At 44.2% G+C, this 23,864-nt stretch overlaps 1 protein-coding gene across 2 annotated transcripts in view; it reads right to left on the bottom strand.

The window, feature by feature from the left end:
• Nucleotides 1-16,976: 16,976 nt before the first annotated feature.
• The window catches only part of INSR (insulin receptor), a 142,295-nt gene continuing 135,407 nt past the window's right edge, over nucleotides 16,977-23,864 (bottom strand). For both annotated transcript variants that reach the window (XM_047828799.1, XM_047828806.1), the window contains exon 21: nucleotides 16,977-21,892. In XM_047828799.1, coding sequence (XP_047684755.1) covers nucleotides 21,538-21,892 — 355 coding nt within the window. In that variant the 3' untranslated portion in view covers nucleotides 16,977-21,537. The remainder of the gene's footprint in view (nucleotides 21,893-23,864) is intronic.

The raw sequence follows: 23,864 nt of genomic DNA, 5'->3' as shown, positions 1-23,864 counted from the left end.
ACAAGGTATGCATAAAAGGAGACAAACTACTGGGGACCATCTTGGAGCCTGGCCATGACTCAGTGAGGGAAAGCCTTCAGCAGGCCCTCCTTCTAATCTAATCAACATGGAATAATATTCAATAGCCCACATGTTAACTAACTTGCCCCACCCTATCAAGTGCAGCCTATGTGGTAAAACTCTGACAGAAAAAAATTACCTACTGGGGAGCAACAGGAGGAATGCATTGGCTAAAGGGAAGCCTGTCATGATATCTCCAGTGAATCACAATTATCACAATAGTATGACAATTCACACTAAGGGAAAGCCCTAGGAATATCATCAAAATGGAAACCTCTTCAGAAGACACCCTTTGAGGCGTGCATAAGGAATCACACTGTAGAGGAACACTGTGTATAAGAAATACGGAATGGAAACCATTGGTACCCTACTCTTCCCTCTCTGTGCCTAGGGAGGTTAATGGGCTATATCCTTGGGCTCATTTGCCTTTGGGCTTCTGTTTGGGTTGGTCAGTGGAGAGCCCAGGTAGGAGATCAGAGGGATGGAGGAGAATGAGTACATACCACACCATTTCCCCACAAGAGAACTGGGATCTGGGTGCTATCCTGGGCCTCTTCTCAGCCCCTGTAGTGCAGCCTTCTCCCCTCTTCCCACTATGCTCCAAAACTTCAATAATCACTCCCTCCTCTTTCCTCTCCTTCCTTGTTCTTCTTCCAGTCACTGAATATGCACTATTACCTTTTGGTTTCCCTGCGTCCTGCCTGCAATTGTTCTGGTATAGTGATACACCAAGGTACTAAGAGTATAATGAATGGTCTTTACCATTTCCTACAAGGCCCCAAACAATCAGGATCCACTGTAGATCTGACCCCCCGCCCTTCCACCAGTCCTGTTTACTTCCTATACTCTAGTCCCACTTGTCTTGCTGTAGCCCCATCACCCCAGCACAGTTCAATATCAGGGTCTCTGTACTGCCTAGACTCATATTCCCAACGTAGCTACGTAGCTCACTCTTTCAGTTCACTTAGGTTTCTGCCAAAATGTCTCCTGAACTGAAAGGCTTTCATTCCCACTCCATATATAATGAGCAAGTCACCAATTCCCACATTTCTATCTTTATTAGGAGTTCTTCATCTCAGTAGCACTTATTATCATCTGACTGACTTTCTATATATACTTCTTTATTTGACTAATACTTATTCCCCATCCCAACCCTCACTAAATTATAAACACCATGAAAGCAAGGACTGTGCATTTGAGTCATCACCGTAGATCCTGTGCCACAAGCCATGCCTGGTCCAAAGGCAGTGTTCTGTTCTATTGCATAGAGATTAAGAGTATGGACTCTGGAGAGAGACCATTTGAGGTCAAGTCTAGACCTTACCACTTAATTGCCTGGTTACCTCAGACAAGTAACAAACATTTTGGCCCAAGTTTTTTCATTTATAAGATGGAGACAATGAGAGTGCTTTGTAAACTTGTACTGAGGATCCAATTAGTTAAAATACGTAAGCACTTGAGAGACTGCCTGGTATATAGGAAACACTATATATGTATCTCGTTTTCTATTGTGAATTAAACTTAATTGAGAATTATGCCAAGCAAGACAAGCCGGACACAGAAGAGTAAATACTGTATGATTCTATTTATACAGATTTCTAGAACAGGCAGAATCTAATCTGTGAGGGGGGTTGGGGGGAAGAAGAGTGGTTGCATCTAAGTTTGAGGCGGGGAGGTGAGGCAGTAGATGGGATTGACTGGGAAAGGACAACCAGGAACTTTACAGGATGAGAAAAATATTCTATGTCTTGGCAGGAGTATAAGTTACACAGATATATGCATTTGTCAAAATGCACTGAACTGTACACTTAAGATTTGCACATTGCATTGCATGTAAATTATACCTCAATTTTAATCAAACTCAATTTGCTAAGTGAAAAAGACAAAAAGCCACATGTATGATTCCATTGAATGACATTCTGGAAAATACATGACTGTAGGGAAGGACAACAAATCAGGAGTTACTAGGGGTAAGAGGTGGAAATAGGATTACTACAAAGGCATAGCACAAGGGAATTTGGAAATTTTGGAACTACCCAATAGCATGACTGTGTTGATGGATACAAATATCTCTGTATTTTTCAAAACATTACATTACATGTGGAACATTACAGCACAAAAAGTGAATATTATTATAGGTTAGAACAAAATATAGTCACTAGGTAGCAGAGGGAACACAAAATGGAATGCAGACTATGATGAATGCAGCTCACTGTATTACAAATGAATGACCAAACAACACTGAAGGGTGTGGAGAGGAAATCTAACTTACTTAGGAAAAATATATTTTGACCTGATACCATAAGACTAAAAGCAAAAATAACTGTACACAAATTCTGTACTAGAGTTAATAAATTTGTTTCTCTCAAGGGTACGGGTTAGCAATTCTGAGACCGCTTTATATATATACTAAAGTTGGACAACTAAGTATATATAGTATAAGTCATTAAAGATCATTAAAGCCAGTTTCTCATGGTCACTGTCAAAGATAGTACAAGCAAGGAAAGAGAAAGGCTAGAATGGACCTTGTGGTAATGAATTCAAATTGGAGGTACAGCACCTAGATCTTGGGTTTTCTTTCTTTTAACTTAAATTTGAATTCGTTAATATACAGTGGAATATTGGTTTTAGAAGTAGAATTCAGTGATTCATCACTTACATATAACACTCGGTGCTCATCACAAGTGCCCTCCTCAATACCCATCACCCATCCAGCCCATCTCCTACCCCCCTCCCTCCATCAACCCTCAGTTTGTTCTCTATTATTAAGAGTCTTATGGTTTGTTTCCCTTTCTTCTCTTTTCCCTCCCTTCACATGTGTTCATCTATTTTGATTCTTAAATTCCACATATGAGTGAAATCATTTATTCATCATTCTCTGATTGACTTATTTTGCTTCGCATAACACATTCCAGCTCTATCCACATCATTACAAACAGTTGATGGCTGAATAATACTCCACTACAAACACACACACACACACACACACACACACACACACACACACCACCTTCTGTATCTATTCTTCAGTTGATGGACATTTTGACTCTCTCCATAGTTTGGCTATAGTTGATAATGCTACTATAAACACTGGGGTACATATACCCCATTCAAATCTGTATTTTTTGTATCCTTTGGGTAAATACCTAATAGTGAAATTGCTGGATTGTAGGGTAGTGCTAGTTTTAGTTTTTTTGAGGAACCTCCACACTGTTTTCCAGAGTGACTGCACCAGTTTGCATCTCACCAGCAGTGCAAGAGGGTTCCCCTTTCTCTGCATTCTCGCCAACACCTGTTGTTTCTCATGTTGTTAATTTTAGCCATTCTGACAGCTGTGAGGTGGCATCTCATCACGGTTTTGATTTGTTTTTCCCTGATGATGAGTGATGTTGAGCATCTTTTATGTGTCTGTTAGCATCTGGATGTCTTTGGAAAAGTGTCTATTCGTGTCTTCTGCCCATTTCTTAACTGGGTTGTTTGGTTTTGGGTGTTGAGTTTGATAAGTTCTTTATAGATTTTGTATACTAATCCTTTATCAGATATGTTGTTTACAAATATCTTCTCCCATTCCACAGGCTGCCTTTAGAACAGATCAGTGAAACTAAGAGCTGGTTCTTTGAAAGAATAAACAAAATTGATAAACCCTTAGCTAGACTCATCAAAAAGAAAAGAGAAAGGAAGCAAATAGATAAAACCATGAGTGAAAGAGGAGAGATCACAACCAATACCATAGAAATATAAACAATTCATAAGAGAATATTATGAAAAAGGAGATGCCAACATATACATATGTGCAACCTGGAAGACATGGACAAATTCCTAGAAACTCACAAACTACCAAAACTGAAACAGAAAGATGTAGAAAATTTGAAGAGACCCATAACTAGCAAAGAAATTGAATCAGTAATACAAAATCTCCCAACGAACAAGAGTCCTGGGCCAGATGGCTTCCCATGGGAATTCTACCAGACATTTAAAAAAAGAGTTAATACCGGGGAGGAGCCAAGATGGCGGAACAGCATGGAAGTTGGTTTTTTGGTGGGTTTTTTTTGCATCTCACATCCATGAAATCAGCCAGACCAACACTAAACCATTCTGCACATCTAGAAAACTGACTCGAGGATTAACACAACAATCTGCACGACCTGGACCACAGAACTCGGCAGGTACACCACGTGGAGAAGTGAACTGGGGGAGAGAGAAGCTGCAGAGGGCAGGGAGTTGTTTTGGCTTGTGCAGAGAGGACAGAGTTGGGGTGAGAGTATGGGAAAAGCACCCCCCCCCCCCAAGGCAGCTGGAGAGAAAGTGGAAAAGTGGAAACAGCCGCAGGGGCTGAACTAAAAAGGGAGAAAGGAGAGGGTTTAAATGCCATTACGAATCTACAAACAGGGGGAGCGGAGTCTGAAACTCTCCAGTTCCATACCTGGGGTGCTCTGGTGGGAAGGGCGAATCCCCAGGAGCAGAGTGGAGTCCGGGGGGCTTCGGGCCACACGGGGAGAGGCGGTTCCCCTGCTGGGAGGACAGCGGGTAGAGGCTGTGCGGCCCCCACACAGGCAAAGGTGCCAGCAGACCGGAGAACAACCACATTCGCTGGTGCTGGAACAAGGGCGTTAAGGGGAAACCTGGTGCCAGATGCCTGTCGCGATTTTCCATAATCCCTGAAACGCTGCTGCTACAGATCATGGGAGCTTTTTCCGGGGCGGGGTGGCGCCCAGCCGCAGTCTCTGGGTCGGAGGCAGCACAGTCCCGGGAAGGGTCCTGGGTGCGGCCGGCACCGGCCATTGCTCGGTGAGACCCTCCCCCAGAAGGTGTGAGCGGGACAAAACCGCAGCCCCTCAGAAGTGAGGGGTCGGGAAACAAAGCCGCATCTGAGATAAAACTCAGCAGGGAGGTGCCACCTGCAGCCTGATGGCTTGCTCACGGACAGGGTAAGAGCGGGGAGTGGATGGAAGCCGAAGACAAAGGACAGGTGCGCGATTGCTGTTCGGGAGACACAGAATTCTGATACTAGAGCCTGGGTAGATGCCATTTTCACCCCTCCCGCGCACGCGCATACACACCCATGAGCGCCACAATTCGCCCCCAGTAAACTAAGCAGCGCCATCTAGTGGAGAACGGAGCCGTTACACTAAGCCCCGCCCAACTGGGTCAACCTCGCTCTTCAGGAACCACAAGTCTCTCCACCTGCTTAGTTTACAGGCTATAAAGTGCTTCATAGTTTGACTTTCAGGAGAAGATGATGTAATTTCAATCATATTTTAGTCTTGGTCCATCTATTCAATTTTCTTTTTTTTCTTTTCATTTCTTTTTCTTGAATACAGAAAGAGAAAAAATTTATTTTTATTTTCAATTTTTATTAAAATATTTTTTCTACCATATTTTTTACTTTTTTGTAAATTTTCAAATTCTATTTTACTTCCATCATTTCGTTTTATTCTATTTTATTGTATTCATTTTCTCAAAATTTCAAACATTTTCCTTTTTTATTTTCTCCCCTTTTTTCTCTAATCTATCAAGCACCTTTCAACAACCAGACCAAAACACACCTAGGATCTAGCATCATTTATTTGATTTGTGTGTGTGTGTGTGTGTGTGTGTGTGTGTTTTGTTTTTAATTTTTAATTTTAATTTGTTTTTACCTTAATTCTTTTTCTTCCTTCAAAATGGCAAAATGAAGGAATTCACCCCAAAAGAAAGAACAGGAAGAAATGACAGACAGGGAATTAATCAACATAGATACAAGCAAGATGTCTGAACCAGAATTTAGAATCACGATAATAAGAATACTAGCTGGGGGTGAAAATAGATTAGAATCCCTCTCTGTGGAGATAAAAGAAGTAAAAGCTAGTCAGGATGAAATAAAAAAATTCTATAACTGAGCTGCAATCTCCAATGGATGCCACGGCGGCAAAGATAGATGAGGCAGAACAACAAATCAGTGATATAGAGGACAATCTTACGGAGAATAATGAAGCAGAAAAAAAGAGGGAAACTAAGGCAAAAGAGCACGATTTAAGATTCAGAGAAATCAGTGGCTCATTAAAAAGGAACAACATCAGAATCATAGGGGTCCCGTAAGAAGAAGAGAGAGAAATAAGGATAGAAGGGTTATGTGAGCAAATCATAGCAGAAAACTTTCCTAACTTGGGGAAAGACACAGACATCAAAATCCAGGAAGCACAGAGGACTCCCATAAGATTCAACAAAAACCGACCATCAGCAAGGCATATCATAGTCAAATTCACAAAATACTCAGGCAAGGAAAGAATCATGAAAGCAGCAAGGGGGAAAAAAATGTCCTTAATCTACAAGGGAAGACAAATCAGGTTTGTAGCAGCCCTGTCCACAGAAACTTGGCAGGCCAGAAAGGAGTGGCAGGATATATTCAATGTGCTGAATTGGAAAAATATGGAGACAAGAATTCTTTATCCAGCAAGACTGTCATTTGAAATAGTAGGAGAGGGGCGCCTGGGTGGTGCAGTCAGTTAAGCGTCCGACTTCAGCTCAGGTCACGATCTCGCGGTCCGTGAGTTCGAGCCCCACGTCAGGCTCTGGGCTGATGGCTCAGAGCCTGGAGCCTGCTTCCGATTCTGTGTCTCCTTCTCTCTCTGCCCCTCCCCCCTTCATGCTCTGTCTCTCTCTGTCTCAAAAATAAATAAACGTTTAAAAAAAAAATTTAGGGGCGCCTGGGTGGCTCAGTCGGTTGAGCGTCCGACTTCAGCTCAGGTCACGATCTCACGGTTCGTGAGTTCGAGCCCCGCGTCAGGCTCTGGGCTAATGGCTCAGAGCCTGGAGCCTGCTTCCGATTCTGTGTCTCCCTCTCTCTCTGACCCTCCCCCATTCATGCTCTGTCTCTCTCTGTCTCAAAAATAAATAAACATTAAAAAAAATTTTTTTTAATAAAAAAAAAATTAAAAAAAAAAGAAATAGTAGGAGAGATTAAAAGTTTCCCAGACAAACAAAAATTAAAGGAATTCATGACCACTACACGAGCCCTGCAAGAAATTTTAAGGGGGACTCTCTGAGGGGAGAAAAGACAAAAAAAGAAAAAGAGTTGATACCTTTACTCTCAAACTGTTCCAAAAAAAAAAAAGAAAGAAAGAAATGTAAGGAAAGCTTCCAAACTCATTCTACGAAGCCAGCATTACCTTGATTCCAAAACTAGACAAAGGCCTCACTCAAAAGGAGAATTACAGGCCAATATCCCTGATGAACCTGGATGCAGAAATTCTCCACAAGATACTAGCAAATCAAATTCAAGTACATTAAAAGAATTATTCACCATCATCAAGTAGGAGTTATTCCTGGGCTGGAGGACTCGTTCAATATTCAGAAATCAATCAACATGGTAGATCTTGGTTTTTAAATACCATTCTCAAAAATGGGGTGGGGGAAGGGTGGTAACCGGGGCTCCCTGGGAAAGTGGTTAATTCTAGGGCTAGGGCAGAGAAAATACAAGATGGTCATGGAATGTCTTGTGGTGCCATAAAGTAAGGAAATGCTCAATAAGTGGTGGGTGCATGTTGAAAGAACACAGGTGCTAACCTTAATGCTCTTTTAATGGAAAAGAAAGAGTCCCAGAAAAGGCCACAAAATCTGCCTAAAAATTTCCCTCAGGTCTTTGAATAACACCTAACCTGCACCTAGGCAGAAGTCACTAGGAGGATTAGCAGAGAATAGCTACTGAAAGGTGAGGGTTTGCACGAAAAGTTTCAGAAGACACAGATTCTAAGAATTGAAGGTTGGCTTTTGGACTTATCCATAGTGGAGTGACCTTGGGAAAAACCTGTTTTCAACCAATACCCTTGAAATTCCACACCATGATATGTATCATGCACTAAGAGGAAGAGTTACACCTTAGGAGTAAGTGAAAAATTGAAATAGACCTGCCCTTATAAAATTTAAAACCTACCCTTCATGGGATCAAGGTGATTAGCCCTGTAACTGTCTGCCATTACAAAACTTAACAGTCAGAAGAATAATCAAGAACATCTACAAAGTGTCATTAACAATATCCAGCAAGCAATAAAAAATTACTAGACATGCAAAGAAATAGGAGAAGTTACAAATTGTGAAAATATAAATCAATAGAGGCTGATCCAGAAACAATCCAGGTACTGGAGTCAGCAGACAAGGACTGTTATTTCAAAATAACTATGAAAAATACATTTTTAAAAAATGAAGGAAACATGGCCAAGTTGTAGAAAATTGAAAGCAAACTGCAAAGCTTCAAAGCAACCAAAGAAAAGGGCCACATTACTTTCAAGAGAGCAATAAGTCTAATAATGACTTTTTAAAGGAAACTACAGAAACAGAAAGACAGTAAATGACATCGAAACGGTTATGTTGAAAGGCACTTGGGTGGCTCGGTTGGTTAAGTGTCTGACTCTTGATTTCAGCTCAGGTCATGATCCCAGGGTCATGAGATTGATCTCTGCGTTGGGCTCCATGCTGGGCAAGGAACCTGCTTGGGATTCTCTCTGTCCCTCTCTCTGCCCCTCTCCCACTTGTCTCTCTCAAAATAATAATAAAAATAAACTTTAAAATAATAAAAATAAACTTCACTCATAAAAACAAATAGGTTTTAAAAAACTTCTCAGCCTAGGGGCGCCTGGGTGGCGCAGTCGGTTAAGCGACCGACTTCAGCCGGGTCACGATCTCGCGGTCCGGGAGTTCGAGCCCCGCGTCAGGCTCTGGGCTGACGGCTCAGAGCCTGGAGCCTGTTTCCGATTCTGTGTCTCCCTCTCTCTGCCCCTCCCCCGTTCATGCTCTGTCTCTCTCTGTCCCAAAAAATAAATAAAAACATTGAAAAAAAAATTTAAAAAAAAAATTAAAAAAACAAAAAAACAAAAAAACTTCTCAGCCTAAAATTGTATAACTTGACAAAACATTCCTCAAAAGTGGAGATGAAATGAAATGTTTTCCAACAGGGTTTTTTAAAGAGCTGAAAGGACTAATCACCAACAGAACTATACTGTTGACATAGTATAGACACACTAAAGTGAGTTCTTCAATCTGAAGGGAAATTTTTCCATATGGAGACACATAACTCCAAGAATGCATGAAGACCAATAGGAAACATACATGTGAGTAAATATAAATGACTATTGATGTATTTTTTAAAATCAATACAGTTTTGTAACTTTCTTAGAAATTTAAATTTTTTTCTAAAGAAAAAGGTTTTAAAAAATGTTGAGCTGAGCCCCCCAAAACTACAGATGATGGAAGGCACAGCAAGTGATCCTTCAGTCTGTCCTCCAAGACTAGAGCTTATGGGACCCCCAGCAAGTGATGCTCACAGTCTGTGTCCAACAGTCAAGCTGACAGAAGTCCTAAGCAAGAGACTCCCAGCCTCCTCCAACACTAGAGACAGCAGAACCTCAAAGAGTAATCCCCAACCCACCCCTAAACACAAAAGATGAGGTCTGAACAAGCAACACCCCAAATTAGAGATGATGGAAACTCCAACAAGCACCCCAGTCCCTTCCAATTCTAGAAATGACAGCAGGCCCAGAAGGGACTCCTTCAGCTTCCCTGCAACAGTAGAGAATGGGGAGCCCAATCCCAATGACCCACTCAGTCTATACCAACAAGACAGAGAAGGGGAGTCCCAGAAAGTGACTTGTGATAAGTGAAGCTATAGCCAATGACCCCAAAACTAGAGACAATAGGATCTCCATCCGGTGACCCCTTCCCAGATCTCCATACGAGAAACAACAGGAATCAGTTCTCTAGTGTTGGGTTAACCCCTCAAGTTAACCCAACATCAGAGACCAGGGGAGCTTAGCAAATGACCTCCCGTATCCCTCCAATATTAATGATGATAGAAACTCCAAATAGCAACCCTCAATGCCCTATACACTAGAGAAGAAAGGACACCCAGCAAATGCCACACCATTCTCATTCAGCACAGACTCCAGCCTACATCCCTTGTCTTCCCAAAATTAGATCTGAGTATCCCCAGCAGTGACACCCCAATATCCTCCCAAGACAAGCAATAACTAGAATCTCAACAGGTAACCCACCGGGTTCTCCAACATAAGTGACAAAAAGAATACTGTCTCTTTCCCTTGTCCTAAAATAAGAATTGACAGAAACATCGGCAAGCAACACCCTCAATGAAACAAGCAGCCACAAATTAAAAATTAATAAATGTATCTTAATTTTAAAAAGGCTGCATGGCAAAGACAAAAGAGAGAGGAAAATGTTGGAAACATACCATGATGGCTGATTTATTAATATTAAAGAATTCCTACCAAATAATAAGAAAAATATAAATATCCATTAGAGAGATGGGCACACGACTCGCAGAAAATACCAATGGTTCTCATAAAAAAGAAAAATACAACGTAAAATACCAAAATTCCTTTTTTCATTCATCAGAGTGAGAACTTTTTTTTTAATTTTTTTTTTACATTTATCTATTTTTTTGAGAGACCTAGAGCACAAGGTGGGGAGGGGCAGAGAGAAAAGGAGACAGAATCCGAAGCAGGTTCCAGGCACTGAGTTGTCAGCACAGAGCCTGACGCCGGGCTCGAACTCACAAATCGCGAGCTCATGACCTGAGCTGAGGTCTGACGCTCAACCGACTGAGCCACCCAGGCGCCACCCCCCCGAGTGAGAACTTTTTTTAAGTTTAATACCATCATGGGATGGTCAGGGTGTGGGAAAGTGGCACTCCCATAACACACTAACAGGGAGGTGATTAATTAGTTGGTCATCTCCATGTGGACCTCTCCCCTGGCTGCCTGGGTACCCTCATGGCATGGCTCACGCTCTGTCACCAAGCTCCGCAGAGGGAAGTCTGTGTGAGGCTGAAGCAAGAAAGTAGCTGTCTGCGAGCCAGGAGGAGAGCTCTCCCCAGGATCTGAATCAGCCAGCATCTGGGTCGGGGACTCCCAGCCTCCAGAACTGTAAGAAATAAACCTCTATTGTTTAAACCCCCCAGTCTGTGGCATTGTTTATAGTTTATCTATTTTTTGAGAGAGAGAGAGAGAGAGAGCATGAGGGGTAGAGATAGAGGGAGAGAAATAGAGACTCCCAAGAGCAGGCTCCACACTGTCAGCCAAGAGCCGGATGTGGGGCTCGAACTCATGAACCGTGACCTGAGCCGAAATCGAGAGTCAGACACTTCACCTACTGAGTCACCCAGCACCCCTCGGCATTTTGTTATGATGGCCTCCACAGACTAATACACTCCCTATTCACTTATCCTCTATTGTGCTTCTAGCACAGATCATTTCTAACACGCCATATAGTTTTATTTTCTCAGAGTTGGAAATGTAATTAAGAGATTAGAAACAGAACAACACAAGAAGCAAGTAGAATTAAGGCAATAATAAAGAGCATAAAGCAACAAAAGTTAAAACAAAGATGCCACATAGAGGATTAACAATGATGAAAGTTGACACTGAAAAACAGATAATGAAATTGACAAACTGCTGGGGCGCCTGGGTGGCTCAGGCCATTGAGCATCTGACTCTTGGTTTCAGCTCAGGTCACCATCTCATGGTTCATGAGTTCGAGCCCCACGCGGGGCTCCAAACTGACCGTGCGGAGCCTGCTTGGGCTTCTCTGCGTCCCTCCCTTTTTGCTCCTCCTCCCCTACCCCTGCGCACATGCACGCACCTTCTCTCTCTCTCCCTCCCTCTCAAAAATAAATGAATAGATAAACATTAAAAAAAGAAAGAAAGAAATGGACAAACTTTTAACATGACTGATTAGGGAAGAAAAAGTGCCCCCTCAAAAAAAGAAGAAAGAAGGGAGGGAGAAATGGAAAATAAGACAGAACTGCAAGGATTAAAAAGATGATGAAAGATTATTTTGAACCCCAGTCCCAAATTTGGAAAACTTATACAAAAAGGACAAATTCCTAGAAAAATATAATTTGCCAAATGAGACTCATTTACAAATGAGACTAGATGGCACCAGAATGTTGGTGTTGGAGACTTCCAAGTTTATCCAGGGCTGTGTTTCTGAATATTTAAGGGATATGTGCTGGGATGGCCCAAGGCAGGGGCATCCCGGGTTTGCACGTGTAGCATCCTGCACCTGTGGGTCACTCTTTGGGGGGCTGGGGACAGTAGAAGGCACACGCCATCCCTGTGTTCACTGCAACATTATTCACAATAGCCAAGATACTGAAACAATCCAGGTGTCCGTTGATGGGTGAATGGATAAAGAAAATGTGGTATAGATATAAATGGAATATTACTCAGCCATAAAAAGAGTAAAATCTTTCCGTTTGCAACAACATAGATGGACCTTGAAGGCATTATGTTAAGTGAGGTAAGTCAGACAGATAAAGGTAAATCATAGGGCGCCTGGGGCTCAGTCAGTTGAGTGCCTGACTTTACCCAGGTCATGATCTCACAGTTTGTGGGTTTGAGCCCCCCACTGGGCTCACTGCTCTCAGTGCAGAGCCCATGTCAGATCCTCCTCTCTCTCTGCCCCTCCCCTGCTTGCACTCTCTCTTTCTCTCTCTCAAAAATAAATAAACCATTTAAAAATAAAAATATTTTTTAAAAGACAAATATATGATTTTACTTATATGTGGAATCTAAAGCAAAAACAAAAGCAAAACTCAGTTCATAGGTACAGAAAACATATCGATGGTTGTCCGAGGCAGGGGGTGAACGGGGTCAAAAGGTACAAACTTCCAGTTATAAGTAAGTCATGGGGATGTAACACACAGCAAGGTGACTGTAGTTAATAATACTGCGTCATGCATTTGAAAGTTGCTAAGCCCGTAAATCTGAAACGTTCTCATGACAAGAGAAGAAATGTAACTGTGCATAGTGATGGATGTTAATTAACTACACTCCTCTCGGAGACAATTTTTGAATACATACAAATATCAAAATAGGTTGTATACCTGAAACTAACATAATGTTATATGTTATATGTACCTCAGTTTTAAAAAGAAAAGAAAAACTAGGAGATACATAGATAGAAATAAATACAGATATAGATGACATAGATATAGACACAGACATAGATCCTCAAGGATGCCTTCCACCAGGAGCACGAACATCGTGATGATGTCATTGCCGGTGACGCGTGTTAGCTAACACTTAAAGACACTCTCTGTGCTACACAGGACTCTTCACCTGCCCAATACCTCAGATCGGGTCACTATGCTATTTTATCAGTTTTCTTTTGCTGTGCAATAAATTTAACGCCTTAAAAGCACATTCATTTATTATCTCACACTTTCTGTGCGCCGGGAGTCTGGACGTCATTTAGCTGGGTCTCGGAGTCTCTCAGGACTGCAGTCAAGGCGTCTTCCGGCCCACGTTCTCACCTGGAGAAGGATATGCCTCTATGTTCATCCAGGTTGTCGGCAAAGTCGATTTCCTGTGGTTGTAGGACTCGCGACACCAGCTTTATCCTGGCCTTGGCTGGAGGCCACCCTCAGACCCTAGGGGCAGCCACAGTTCCCTTCACGTGGCCCCTTTTGTAGCTCACAATAGAATGGTTTGCTCTTGGAGGCCTCCGGTAAAATCTCTCACGCCTACCTGCTACTATAAATTCTATAAAATTCCGTAAACACGGTCGTGACATTCCATCATCTTCTCCAGGTCCACGAGTTAGAAACAAGTCACGTATGCTGCCCATCCTCAGGGCGAGGGGATCCTACAAAGTGGTGGACACCATGAAATGGGAATTATTGGGGGGGGGGTCACCCTAAAGTGTGTCCACCAGTTTTCTCTGACACAACAGGACAGAAGGGAAGATCAGTGATGCTCCTTCAACTCCCTGAAACTCAGGTGCCACATCTGCGAAACACAAGGTTGTCCTGAGCATTCTGCCATGTAAGGTCCGCGAAACGACCCCACGCACCACGGCATTCCCTGGGGGTGGGGGTGGGGGGGTGAAAATACGTATTTACAATAATGAAAAAAAAAAACAAGTAAAGCTACTAATCTGTATTAAGCTTATACCACATGCTGGGCTCAGTGCTTACTACCTTTTCGGTCTTACCCAATTTAATCTCAGAATGACTCCGCAGTAGAGGTTCTGTGATTGTCTTTTTCTAAAAATGAGGAAACTGAGGCTTAGGGAGGCCTGATGAGTTGTCCCAGATGGCCTGGCTAACAACTGGAAAATTCACAAATCCCTAACTTTGAAGCCTTGTTGTGAACCTGTTAGCATCTCCGTACTACCCTTAACCCTGGGAGCTTTGCCTTCTTCCTCTGTGGGTTGCTGTTCCGTATTTTTCAGGGCAGCCATGGAGGGACTGTGCTCAGAAACCTCACAAGGACAACTCTTTTATTCCTCCTTAATGCTGGAAAGCCAGATGAACCTGTAGGTCCACCAACCAGACCACAGGGGAACAAAGAACCATTGCTGTGTGAGCTTTGGGAGTTCGCTGTCCCTCCCTGATTCATTTTCTAAAGCTGCCAATGAGTCTCCCTGAGGTCCTAACATCTCTGGTTGTGGCGGATGGGGGTTCCTTGAGAAAAAGACTCTGAAATCTTTTAGCCTGTCACCATCACACAGATGAGTGAAACCATCTCGAATCATTCAGCCCAGGCAAGCCATCGGCTGACCCAAGGCGTGGATTTCAACACGCGCTGCTGGCCTGGCTCGTGGAATGGCGAGAAAGAATAGCGGATTGTTGTTTTAAGCCACTTTGTATGGGAGAGCTTGTCACACAGCAACAGAGATAAAGGTTCACATGGGGGAGTTTTATCCGGGATAACTTGGGATCAGTATCTGTAAGGGAGGGGAGTGGGTCTGAGCAAAGGGAAAAATTATACTGCGATGCAGCTGCCACTGACACCTTACCCCATCCAACGGGGAGCACTCTAACCGTGGTGGCGTCTCAGAGCTGTCCCACGTTGTACCACTTCGCTAGGGCTGCTGTACCAAAGTACCACGGACCGGGGGGCTGCACAGAAATGCATCCTCCCACAGTTCTGGGGGGCTGGAAGTACAAGACCAAGATGTCAGCCAGGCTGGTTCCTCCTGAGGTTGTGAGGGAGAATCTGTCCCTTGCTTGTCTCCTAGGTTCCGATGGTTCACTGGCAATCTCTGGCGTTCCCTGGCTTGTAGACGTGTCGTCCCAGTTTCTGCCTTTATCGTCACATGGCGTTCTCCCTGTGCATCTGTGTCCAGGGAGACCTTTCATAAGGACACCAGTCATATCGGATTGGGGCCCCGCCCTACTAGTTACAGATGTAACTAGTTACATCTACAGTGACCCTATGTCCAAATAAAGTCACATTCTGAGGTACTGGCAGTTAGGATTTGAACATCTCTTTTTTGGATGGGGCGCGGGGGACACAATCAAACCTATAACATGCGTCTAGGCACAGGGGCCAGGCCTTGGTGTCCCCACATACAACAGTCGTTAGATGTGGCTACCCTGAGCGAGGGAGCCTAACTGTGGGCAAAGCAGGTCCCCAAAGCCTAGGAAAGTGCTGGCAGAGGGGCTCAGTTGTGAGCCCCCAGAAGACAATGCCCCCGTCAACTACAATGGACCCACTACAGCGACCACAGCAGTGTATTCATCACAGCATGCACTACATCTACCCCCGTGGATCTAATGTAGTTCTGGTCACAACAAGGGCTTCTAGAGGCGATTGGGGTGTAAGACTCTGGGTGAGTCACCTTGAGGGCACAATCTCAAGCTGCACGGTCAGCTTCGGGGTTGAAACCGTGCCCCAGGAGATGGGTCAGGAGCACCTAAGGAGGTTAGAGACCAACAGCTAGAAAACGTGGACCTCATCACACATCGTCTAGACCACCTGTGAACCATGCCAGCCTTGTTAGAGTATCACTTCCCTTTTCTGTGGAGTACTTTGGAGATACCAAAGCTTTCATGTGCTTCCTTCTTCTCACTATGCTGGTGGCCACTGGCTCAATCTTTGGTCATACGGCACACACTTGGGGCAGGAATCAGGGTTTCCTGGCCCCGAACCCTGAGCATTTCAACCACTCACATCCCCAGTCCAACCCAGAGCCCAGCTGGAGCTCCTTCTCTGGTTGCAAGATTATGGCCTAGAAAGCCCACCCAAAGATGTGCTTTTCCTCAGCTTTGCTAGGTCCTCACCGAAGCCTGGAAGTCTTGAATGGGTGGACAGATGGATGGACAGATGGATAGATAGATGGCTGAATGGACAAACAGGTGGATGGATAAACAGATGGGTGTACAAACGGGTGGTTGAATGGATAGAAGGAAGGAAGGAAGGAAGGAAAGGCAGAAAGATAACTTCATGGACAGATGGATGGATGGATGGATGGATGGATGGAGTCAGGCTGTGACCAGAGGACCCACTTGGCCAACACACAGAACTGTGAGAAATAAATGTTTGCTGTTTCAAGCTACAAAGTTTTTAGGATATTTGTTACAAGCAACAACTAACGTGAAGTCATGTGACTCACTCAAAGTCACATACGGAGCTGAAGGCAGGGAGTCTGTCTCCTTACCCACTACGCTCCGTGTATAGCTCATGCAAGGCTGTTCAAAATCCTCTTTCAATCTGTGGTCCCCCACTGACCACCCATCCTGGGGGCACTTCCATCCTGTCAGATGACATTAAAAGTGTTCAATATATACATGGTGAAATAGAGCAAGACCCCGGAGGTCCCCTGGTATCCCTGGAGTGAACCCCTTAGTGCTTGCATCATGGGAAAGTCTGAGGATCTTTAGGATAGCAGTTACCAACCGTTATGGAAATAGTGCAATATTTAAACCACCAGTTCAATCATACAGGTATGTACCAGCAGATCAGCCCTGATTGTAACAATATTTAACCTCCCGCTTCATTGTTCTGAAGAAACAATGAAGGTTTGTTCCCTCTGAAAACAGATACCCGTGATTTCCAGAGTTCCCTTAACACAGCCCACCCCACAGCCACGAGCCCACACAGTTCACAGGTCCTTGCTCGAACACCACACAAAAACAAGAATATTCTCCGATAATTTATTCAGAATTTTCATATAAACAGGTAATTATCCCATATTTTACATGCAGAGCAATTTCAATATGCAAAGAAAAAGGCATATTCTGTACATGGCGCTACTTGGCTCTTGTAGGAAAACATTGAAAAAATAATAATTGAGCTTTTGGTGGGTTTTGTGTTTCTGAGTTGTTTTCCCCATAAGCTGAGGCACATTTGATCCTGTGCAGCTGACAGCGGATGGAAAGTGTCTGCGGCTGACACGCAGGGCCAGGACCCCCCGAGGCACAAAAAGTAGAAAGACTAAACAAGCCATTCCTGAATGTGTACATAGACGCACACTTGTCTTGGATGTTGTTCCTTCCTTCTCAAAGGGGACAAAGAGCCTCAGATTCGTGATCTGGTTTTTAACAAGGACTTTTAGGGTCCACACCCGAATAAGAATTTGGCTGGAGGTTGGTTCTCGACCCTGACTGGTATGAGGTGACAGTGAGCTCACAAAGTCAACGTTTCCCTCTGCTTCTGGGGGACCCCTCAGGAAACATTCACCTTCAGTTGTAGCCCCTGAAAGTCCATGACATTCTTTCACGTGTTTGAAAGAACAAATCAACATTTGTTCTTTCCATTTCAACCTCACCTCTGGTGTAAATCAATAGTCTAAACAACCTTCTGGAAGGTTTTCTGAAGGGACACCATTCTATGTGCACCATTTATACACAATCAGCGTTTCCCTGTTCCCCCCATCGAACAAAACCGTAATTTCTGAAGAGGCCGAGGTGTCAAGGACTCACCAAGTGGCATCCAGAAGACATTTAACCCCAAATTTCCACCCACCATGAAGTTGAAAAATGATTGTCACTGGACCTACAGCACATCCACGAGCTACTCAGATGGCTGGCATGGGCCATGCTCTGATAGCATTCCTGCCCACTGCCCACTGTTATGACAGCTACGAATTAACACCTCCCAACCCAACCAGCACATTTTATGGCAGATCGTCTGCTCTGGTGGGAGATAGTGGAAGATTTGTCCATCAATTGGCAGCAGTCTCCAATGATCACAGGATTGTATGTGCAGACCCTTGCATCAATTCCCACATTTTCTCTGTTGTGCTCAATATCTCTCCACGAGAACCAGCAGCATTCCTCCCTACTAGCTTGACATTACAGGAAAGCACCAAGGACAGCTCCCAGAATACAAACGTTTCCAGACGTGTGCTTGACATCACTGGTCCCGGGAGAAAGTAATGTGCTTGCTATTCTCCTCCCGGAAGAAGAAACTACTCTGTCGATTATGCCACATTAATGAAAAGGATTTTAATAATAATGAGACATCTTTTAAAACAAACAACAGGAACTACCCATCTAAGCTGGCTTTGTTGCTCTTTTTAGAGCCCATCACTACAACACTGCCAGGTCAATCATGACTTTCTAGGACCAAAGTTGTTGTCAGACACAACACTGTGTGATGAAAAAGGTTTATGACCCAATGGCTTTCTCTTCTCACTGCAGTGGCAGAGACAAACTAAAAGAAATAGGCGATATCCCATTTGTGCAGGTGAGCCCAGCATTCTCACACAGGGGTCCAAGGTTCTGTGGCTAAAAAATATACTCAGCATGCTGGTAGATTTGGGATTGGAACTTCTCTACAGTCCCCTTTTCCACTTGGAGGATAGAGACGCTGCATTGGGTATTTGTGTGTGAGGTGCCCACAGTGCAATTTGTTCCAATCCCCCAAAGCATCTGAGCTTAAAAGGAGTAGGAAGAAGCCATGGAGAGTCCCGGGCACCTCGGTGCTCGCTGCAGAGGGATGCAGTAGGGCAGCGGGGATGCTAGCTTTGCACCAGCAGGAGACGGAGTATTCTCTCCTCACCAAAGGAAGCTAGCTCAGGCCTGGGCACCCCACACATCAGATACGTCATGATGACCTGAAATTTCAGTTCACGTTTGGAAGCATGGTGCCAATGGATGCAGGATCAAAAAAAGTGGGGGTGGGGAAGATTGAACTCAGAGAAGACTATTATCAGCCAGAAAAAGGATCTATGCTCACACGAAAGCCACACTTTATCCCAACTCCCTCCCTCAAAATTCTTACTGGTCCCTGGCATTTGGAATCAGCTGATACAGATTTTCCCTGATTCAGATTGGATCCAGGCAGAATTCTGAAGTCTCAAAGATGTCCATTATTGAACCACATCTTAATGATACACTGAGGTAGACTGTGCTGGAAAAAAAAAAAATCATTACCCCACATTCACCTGTTTATTTCTCGTTGATAAAAATTTACATGCACTCCATTTTTTACGAAAGTGATTTTTACAGTGATTTTTATATATTAAAATAAATAATTTCCCCCTAATATAAGAAAACCTTTCTGAATTAGAAAAATGTGAAAATTGTTGCTAGTGTCATATACGGCCACTACAAATTTACTACGAAAAGAACAAAATACCTAGATCTATGTATTTTTAATTTACGTACAGACCCTCTTATATGTACAAAATAAATTTGGCGAAAATAATTTCTGTTCTCTTGTTCCTTGTACCCAATCATTGAGGCTCCCCAGAAATATTTCATGTGCTGTGATTTCTCAAATCATATAAATAAGATAGTAATAGGCAATTGGGATTTGTGTCTACCTGTGTTCTTAACCAAGAATTGAGAAGGTTCAGAGGTCGCCATTGTCTCTATCCTGTTCTTAAGCCCACAACTTTTAAGAGAAGAGGAGAAGGAAGCAATCTAAAACTCATGAGCAAATGCTCTCAGGGATGACCCGTGGGTGACGATTTTGATGAACCAAAGTAATGAGTTCACCATGTTCTTTATTTGAGCAGCTGTGATTCTTTCCCCAAAGGGAAGAAACTGAATTCACGCCCACTCGGAAGTTCTTGCTGGCGTGACGATCCTTAGCGGTTTCTCCTCCAGACTCTACTCTCTTGGGGACTGCGACATCATAAGCACCTGAGAGTTCTGCTCAGGCCCCACACCTGGCCCAGCTGAGGTCACTGGGTGCAGAGCAGCTTCTGGGAGGTCAACTCTGAGGACAGCTGGATGCCCTGAGGGTGGAGGCGACCGACAGGTGCATCTCGCTTCATATTGCTTAGTGTTCTCAAAGTCCATCTGGGCTGTCGCACTTTGGGATTTGATTTTGTTGTTTGCACAGTAATCATAGGATGTGCACACCCAGTTGAGGAAGCGTGCGAGGTACACACAAGGAACCAAAAGATCCAAGAGCCACAAGTGTGTCTGAAGGCAGGACTCAGCTCCAGGCGCCTACCAGCTTACCCAAGCAGAAACCAAGCCATCCACCAAACCCAGTCACCCACACCCATGGCCTCATGATGTCCAAAAGGGTTAGCAGCTAATGTGGCTTTATTCCCAGAAAAATGGATGCCTTTAAGACCAAACAAATCAGCCACTGGTGCCTCGCTCCCCCTCTGCACACAGGCAGATCAACCAAGCAACCCACAAGCCCTCCCCTCCCGGCCCCCCCCCCCCGGGAAACAGTTAATAACTTATGAGGCTGATGCTGGAGATTTTTTCAAAAATTAAATATGTTACAAATATATTCTCAAAACTCTTAATCACCTTAGTTCTTTTTTTTTTTTTTCTTTTTCTTTTTTTATGTCCTAGCTTTGTTTGGTCTTGAAAAGATCCACTATCACTCCAAACTACTCCCTTGGCTCCCGGAAAACATTTTTCACCAAAGTTAAGGGAGAAAAGACTCCTGAGACTAGGCTTGGGGCAGAAAAATCTGTGGAGGGCACAGTCTCCCAGTAAATAAGAAGGAAGGAGATGGGAGGGATCAGGAGCTCGAGAAGAGCAGACCCCCCAAAGCGTCAACGCGGCATGAATACTCTGTGCGCGTGCGCACACACACACACATACGCACACCAGCCATATCTAGCCTGGACACACACACACACGCACGCACGCACGTGGACACACGTGAACCACACACCGGGACTGCAGATTCTTATCAAAAGTATAAAAGCAGTAGCTATTGGTCAATTTGAGGAACTGATTTTGTGAAGAAGAAGAAGAAGAAGAAAAAAAAAATCCTTCAGCCTGGATGAGAAGACTCTTCCCGAAGCCCACTCCGTAAAGTCTGAGATTCTACTGGAACAGGGTGGGTTTTTTTTTTTCTTTCTTTCTTTCAAACTTTTGTTCCACAAACAAGTTTTATGCTTTATACTGTAGCTCAGACACCAGAAAAAAAAAAAAAGAAGAAGAAGAAGAAGAAGATTTTTAAAAACAAGTCCTTGCTTTCAATCTACTTGAAAAAATAGTAACATTCTGGCTTAAAACCGCAGTTGCCTGTAGGGACAGCAGCCGAGGAAACCCCTTCTCCTCTAGGGTCACAGTTAAATTCTCTGACAGCTTGTCAACTTGGCAATCAAACAAACTGTGTTTTAAGTCATCAATGAACAGCAATGGATAGCAATGATCTCTGAGCTCCGTGTGACACTGTGGCAGATTCAAAGGAGAATCCTGAGTTTTCTGGAGGCCTTCAAACCAGAGGAAAGTGAACCAGAGGGGTTTGGAGAACCCCTCCCCCAAAACAGGCGCCGTTAGGAAGGATTCGACCTCGGCAGGGTCAGAATCCGTCCGTTTTTCTTGCCCCCGTTCATGTGGGTGTAGGGGATGTGGTCCTCGTAGTTCCGCTTGAGGCCCAGCGAGGACACTCCATCCCGGCCCCCGGCCTCTTCCCTCTGTGAGTGTGAGGCCCGATCCAGGGGGACGCTCTCCATGTCCTCAAACTCCATTTCCAACTCCTCGCTCTCAGGCGCCTTGTTCTCCTCGCTGTGGAAGAAGGAAACTTCCGGAAAGCTGGGGTGCAGGTCGTCCTTGAGCAGGTCAACGATCTCCAGGAAGGTGGGCCGCATCTTGGGATTGAACTGCCAGCACATGTGCATCAGGTCGGTGCTGCAGGACAGAGGGACGCGTCAGGAAGGAGTCGGGGGGATCCAGCCATGCAATCCCCACTCCCACCCTTGTCCCGGCGGGCCGCCCCCACAGATGACAAGTACCAGCACCAGACGGTGGCCACCAGCGCAGGCAACAGTCAAGACAGAAACAGCATTTCTACCGATGCCAAAAAAAAAAAAAAAATGGTTTTGGAAAGACAGCCAAAGGGGCTGCCTCATTCCCAGGGCAGATCAAGAAGGGCCCCTTCTGACACAGCCACACGTTGAACAAGGTTTATAAATTTTATACATTCCTGGTTTTTGTAAACTTTAATTTCTACTGGGGCTGCTTGAAAGGCTTCCCTGTGCCAGTAGGCAATCTTTCTAGGGCCAGAGATCCCTCAGGATCTAGATGCTTGAGGCCTGATGGGGCATCAGGAGGACCAGCCGTAAGCAGCCATCCTGCAGGCCCAGCACTCACGCGCTCCAGGGCGGTAGTAGGGGGGGTTACAACCGGACTCAGCCAAGAGCACACAGGGCAGGTGCCGAGGGCCTGGGATTTCCATTTTACCTCTTCCTCGCCCCGCTGTAATTTCTAAGGCAGGGGTTGGCAAATTTCCACCCGCGGACTAAATGTGGCCCCCTGAAGTGTTTTTGTAAATAAAGTTTTATTGGCACACAGCCACACCTGTTCATTTACGCACTGTTGATGGCTGCCTTCAGTCTATACGCAGAGTTGAGTAGCTGCAACAGAGGGCCACACGGCCCACAAAGCTGAAAATATTTACAATATGGCCCTTTGTAGAGAGTCTGTGGACCTCTACCCTAGGGCCTACTCGATTTCCCTGGTCCTGGAACTACAGCCAGCTGCTTACTGGCATGACTTAGTGAAGGACTTTCATGAAGCAACGTCTCGAAATACTTTGCTCAGAGTTTCTGAACAACTCTGCTTCGTACTCCTTTTCCTATGAGGTCCCTTGCAACTGGGTTTTCTAAATTAACGTCATTTTCTTCGGGGGATGAAGTGTCAAAATAGCCTTTCCCCCTTCAGGAGGGAAAACTTTTTCCAAAGAAACACTAATAAAGGACTTCATATTTAATAAATGTTCATTGTAGAAAGAAAACACCAAAACATAGAGAAAATACAGCTTGCATACAACTTCCCTTCAGATCTAACCTCATTTTTCTATCTGAAGACATTTGGAAGCGTAATACATACTTTTTACCCTTGATATTTAACGTAGGCTTATTCACCAAGTTATAAAATATTTTCATAAAATATGTTGAAATATTTTCAACATATTTTATTTTGGAAAAATAATATTTTGCAAATTTCATTTGAGATTTCAATGGCTACATCATCTTAATTTATAAATTTACTTGGCAATTCTCATATTGTTGGGTATTTAGATCATGTCAATTTTTTTTTGAGACTTTAAAAAACATTGCTTTGAGTAGCTGTGAACAACAGGGGGGTAAGAATGATTATCACCAAACTGTTGTCAGCACTGAGCATTAAAACTCTCTTTTCTTGGGGGCGCCCGGGTGCCTCAGACGGTTAAGCGTCCGACTTTGGCTCGGGCCGTGATCTTGCAGTTTGTGAGTTTGAGCCCCAAATCTGGCTCTCTGCTGTCAGCATAGAGCCTGCTTCGGATCCTCTGTCCCCTTCTCTCTCTGCCCTCCCCCCACTGGTTCTCTCTCTCAAAATAAATAAATTAACTTAAAAAAAAAAAACAAGGGGCGCCTGGGTGGCTCAGTCGGTAAAGCGGCCGACTTCGGCTCAGGTCACAATCTCGCGGTCCGTGAGTTCGAGCCCCGCGTCGGGCTCTGGGCTGGCGGCTCGGAGCCTGGAGCCTGTTTCGGATTCTGTGTCTCCCTCTCTCTGCCCCTCCCCCGTTCATGCTCTGTCTCTCTCTGTCCCAAAAATAAATAAACGTTGAAAAAAAAAATTAAAAAAAAAACTGTTAAAAAAAATAAACAAACATTAAAAA

This window comes from Prionailurus viverrinus, chromosome A2 (assembly GCF_022837055.1).
Source record: "Prionailurus viverrinus isolate Anna chromosome A2, UM_Priviv_1.0, whole genome shotgun sequence".
NCBI lineage: Eukaryota > Metazoa > Chordata > Mammalia > Carnivora > Felidae > Prionailurus > Prionailurus viverrinus.
This window is presented reverse-complemented; position numbering and strand designations above follow the sequence as displayed.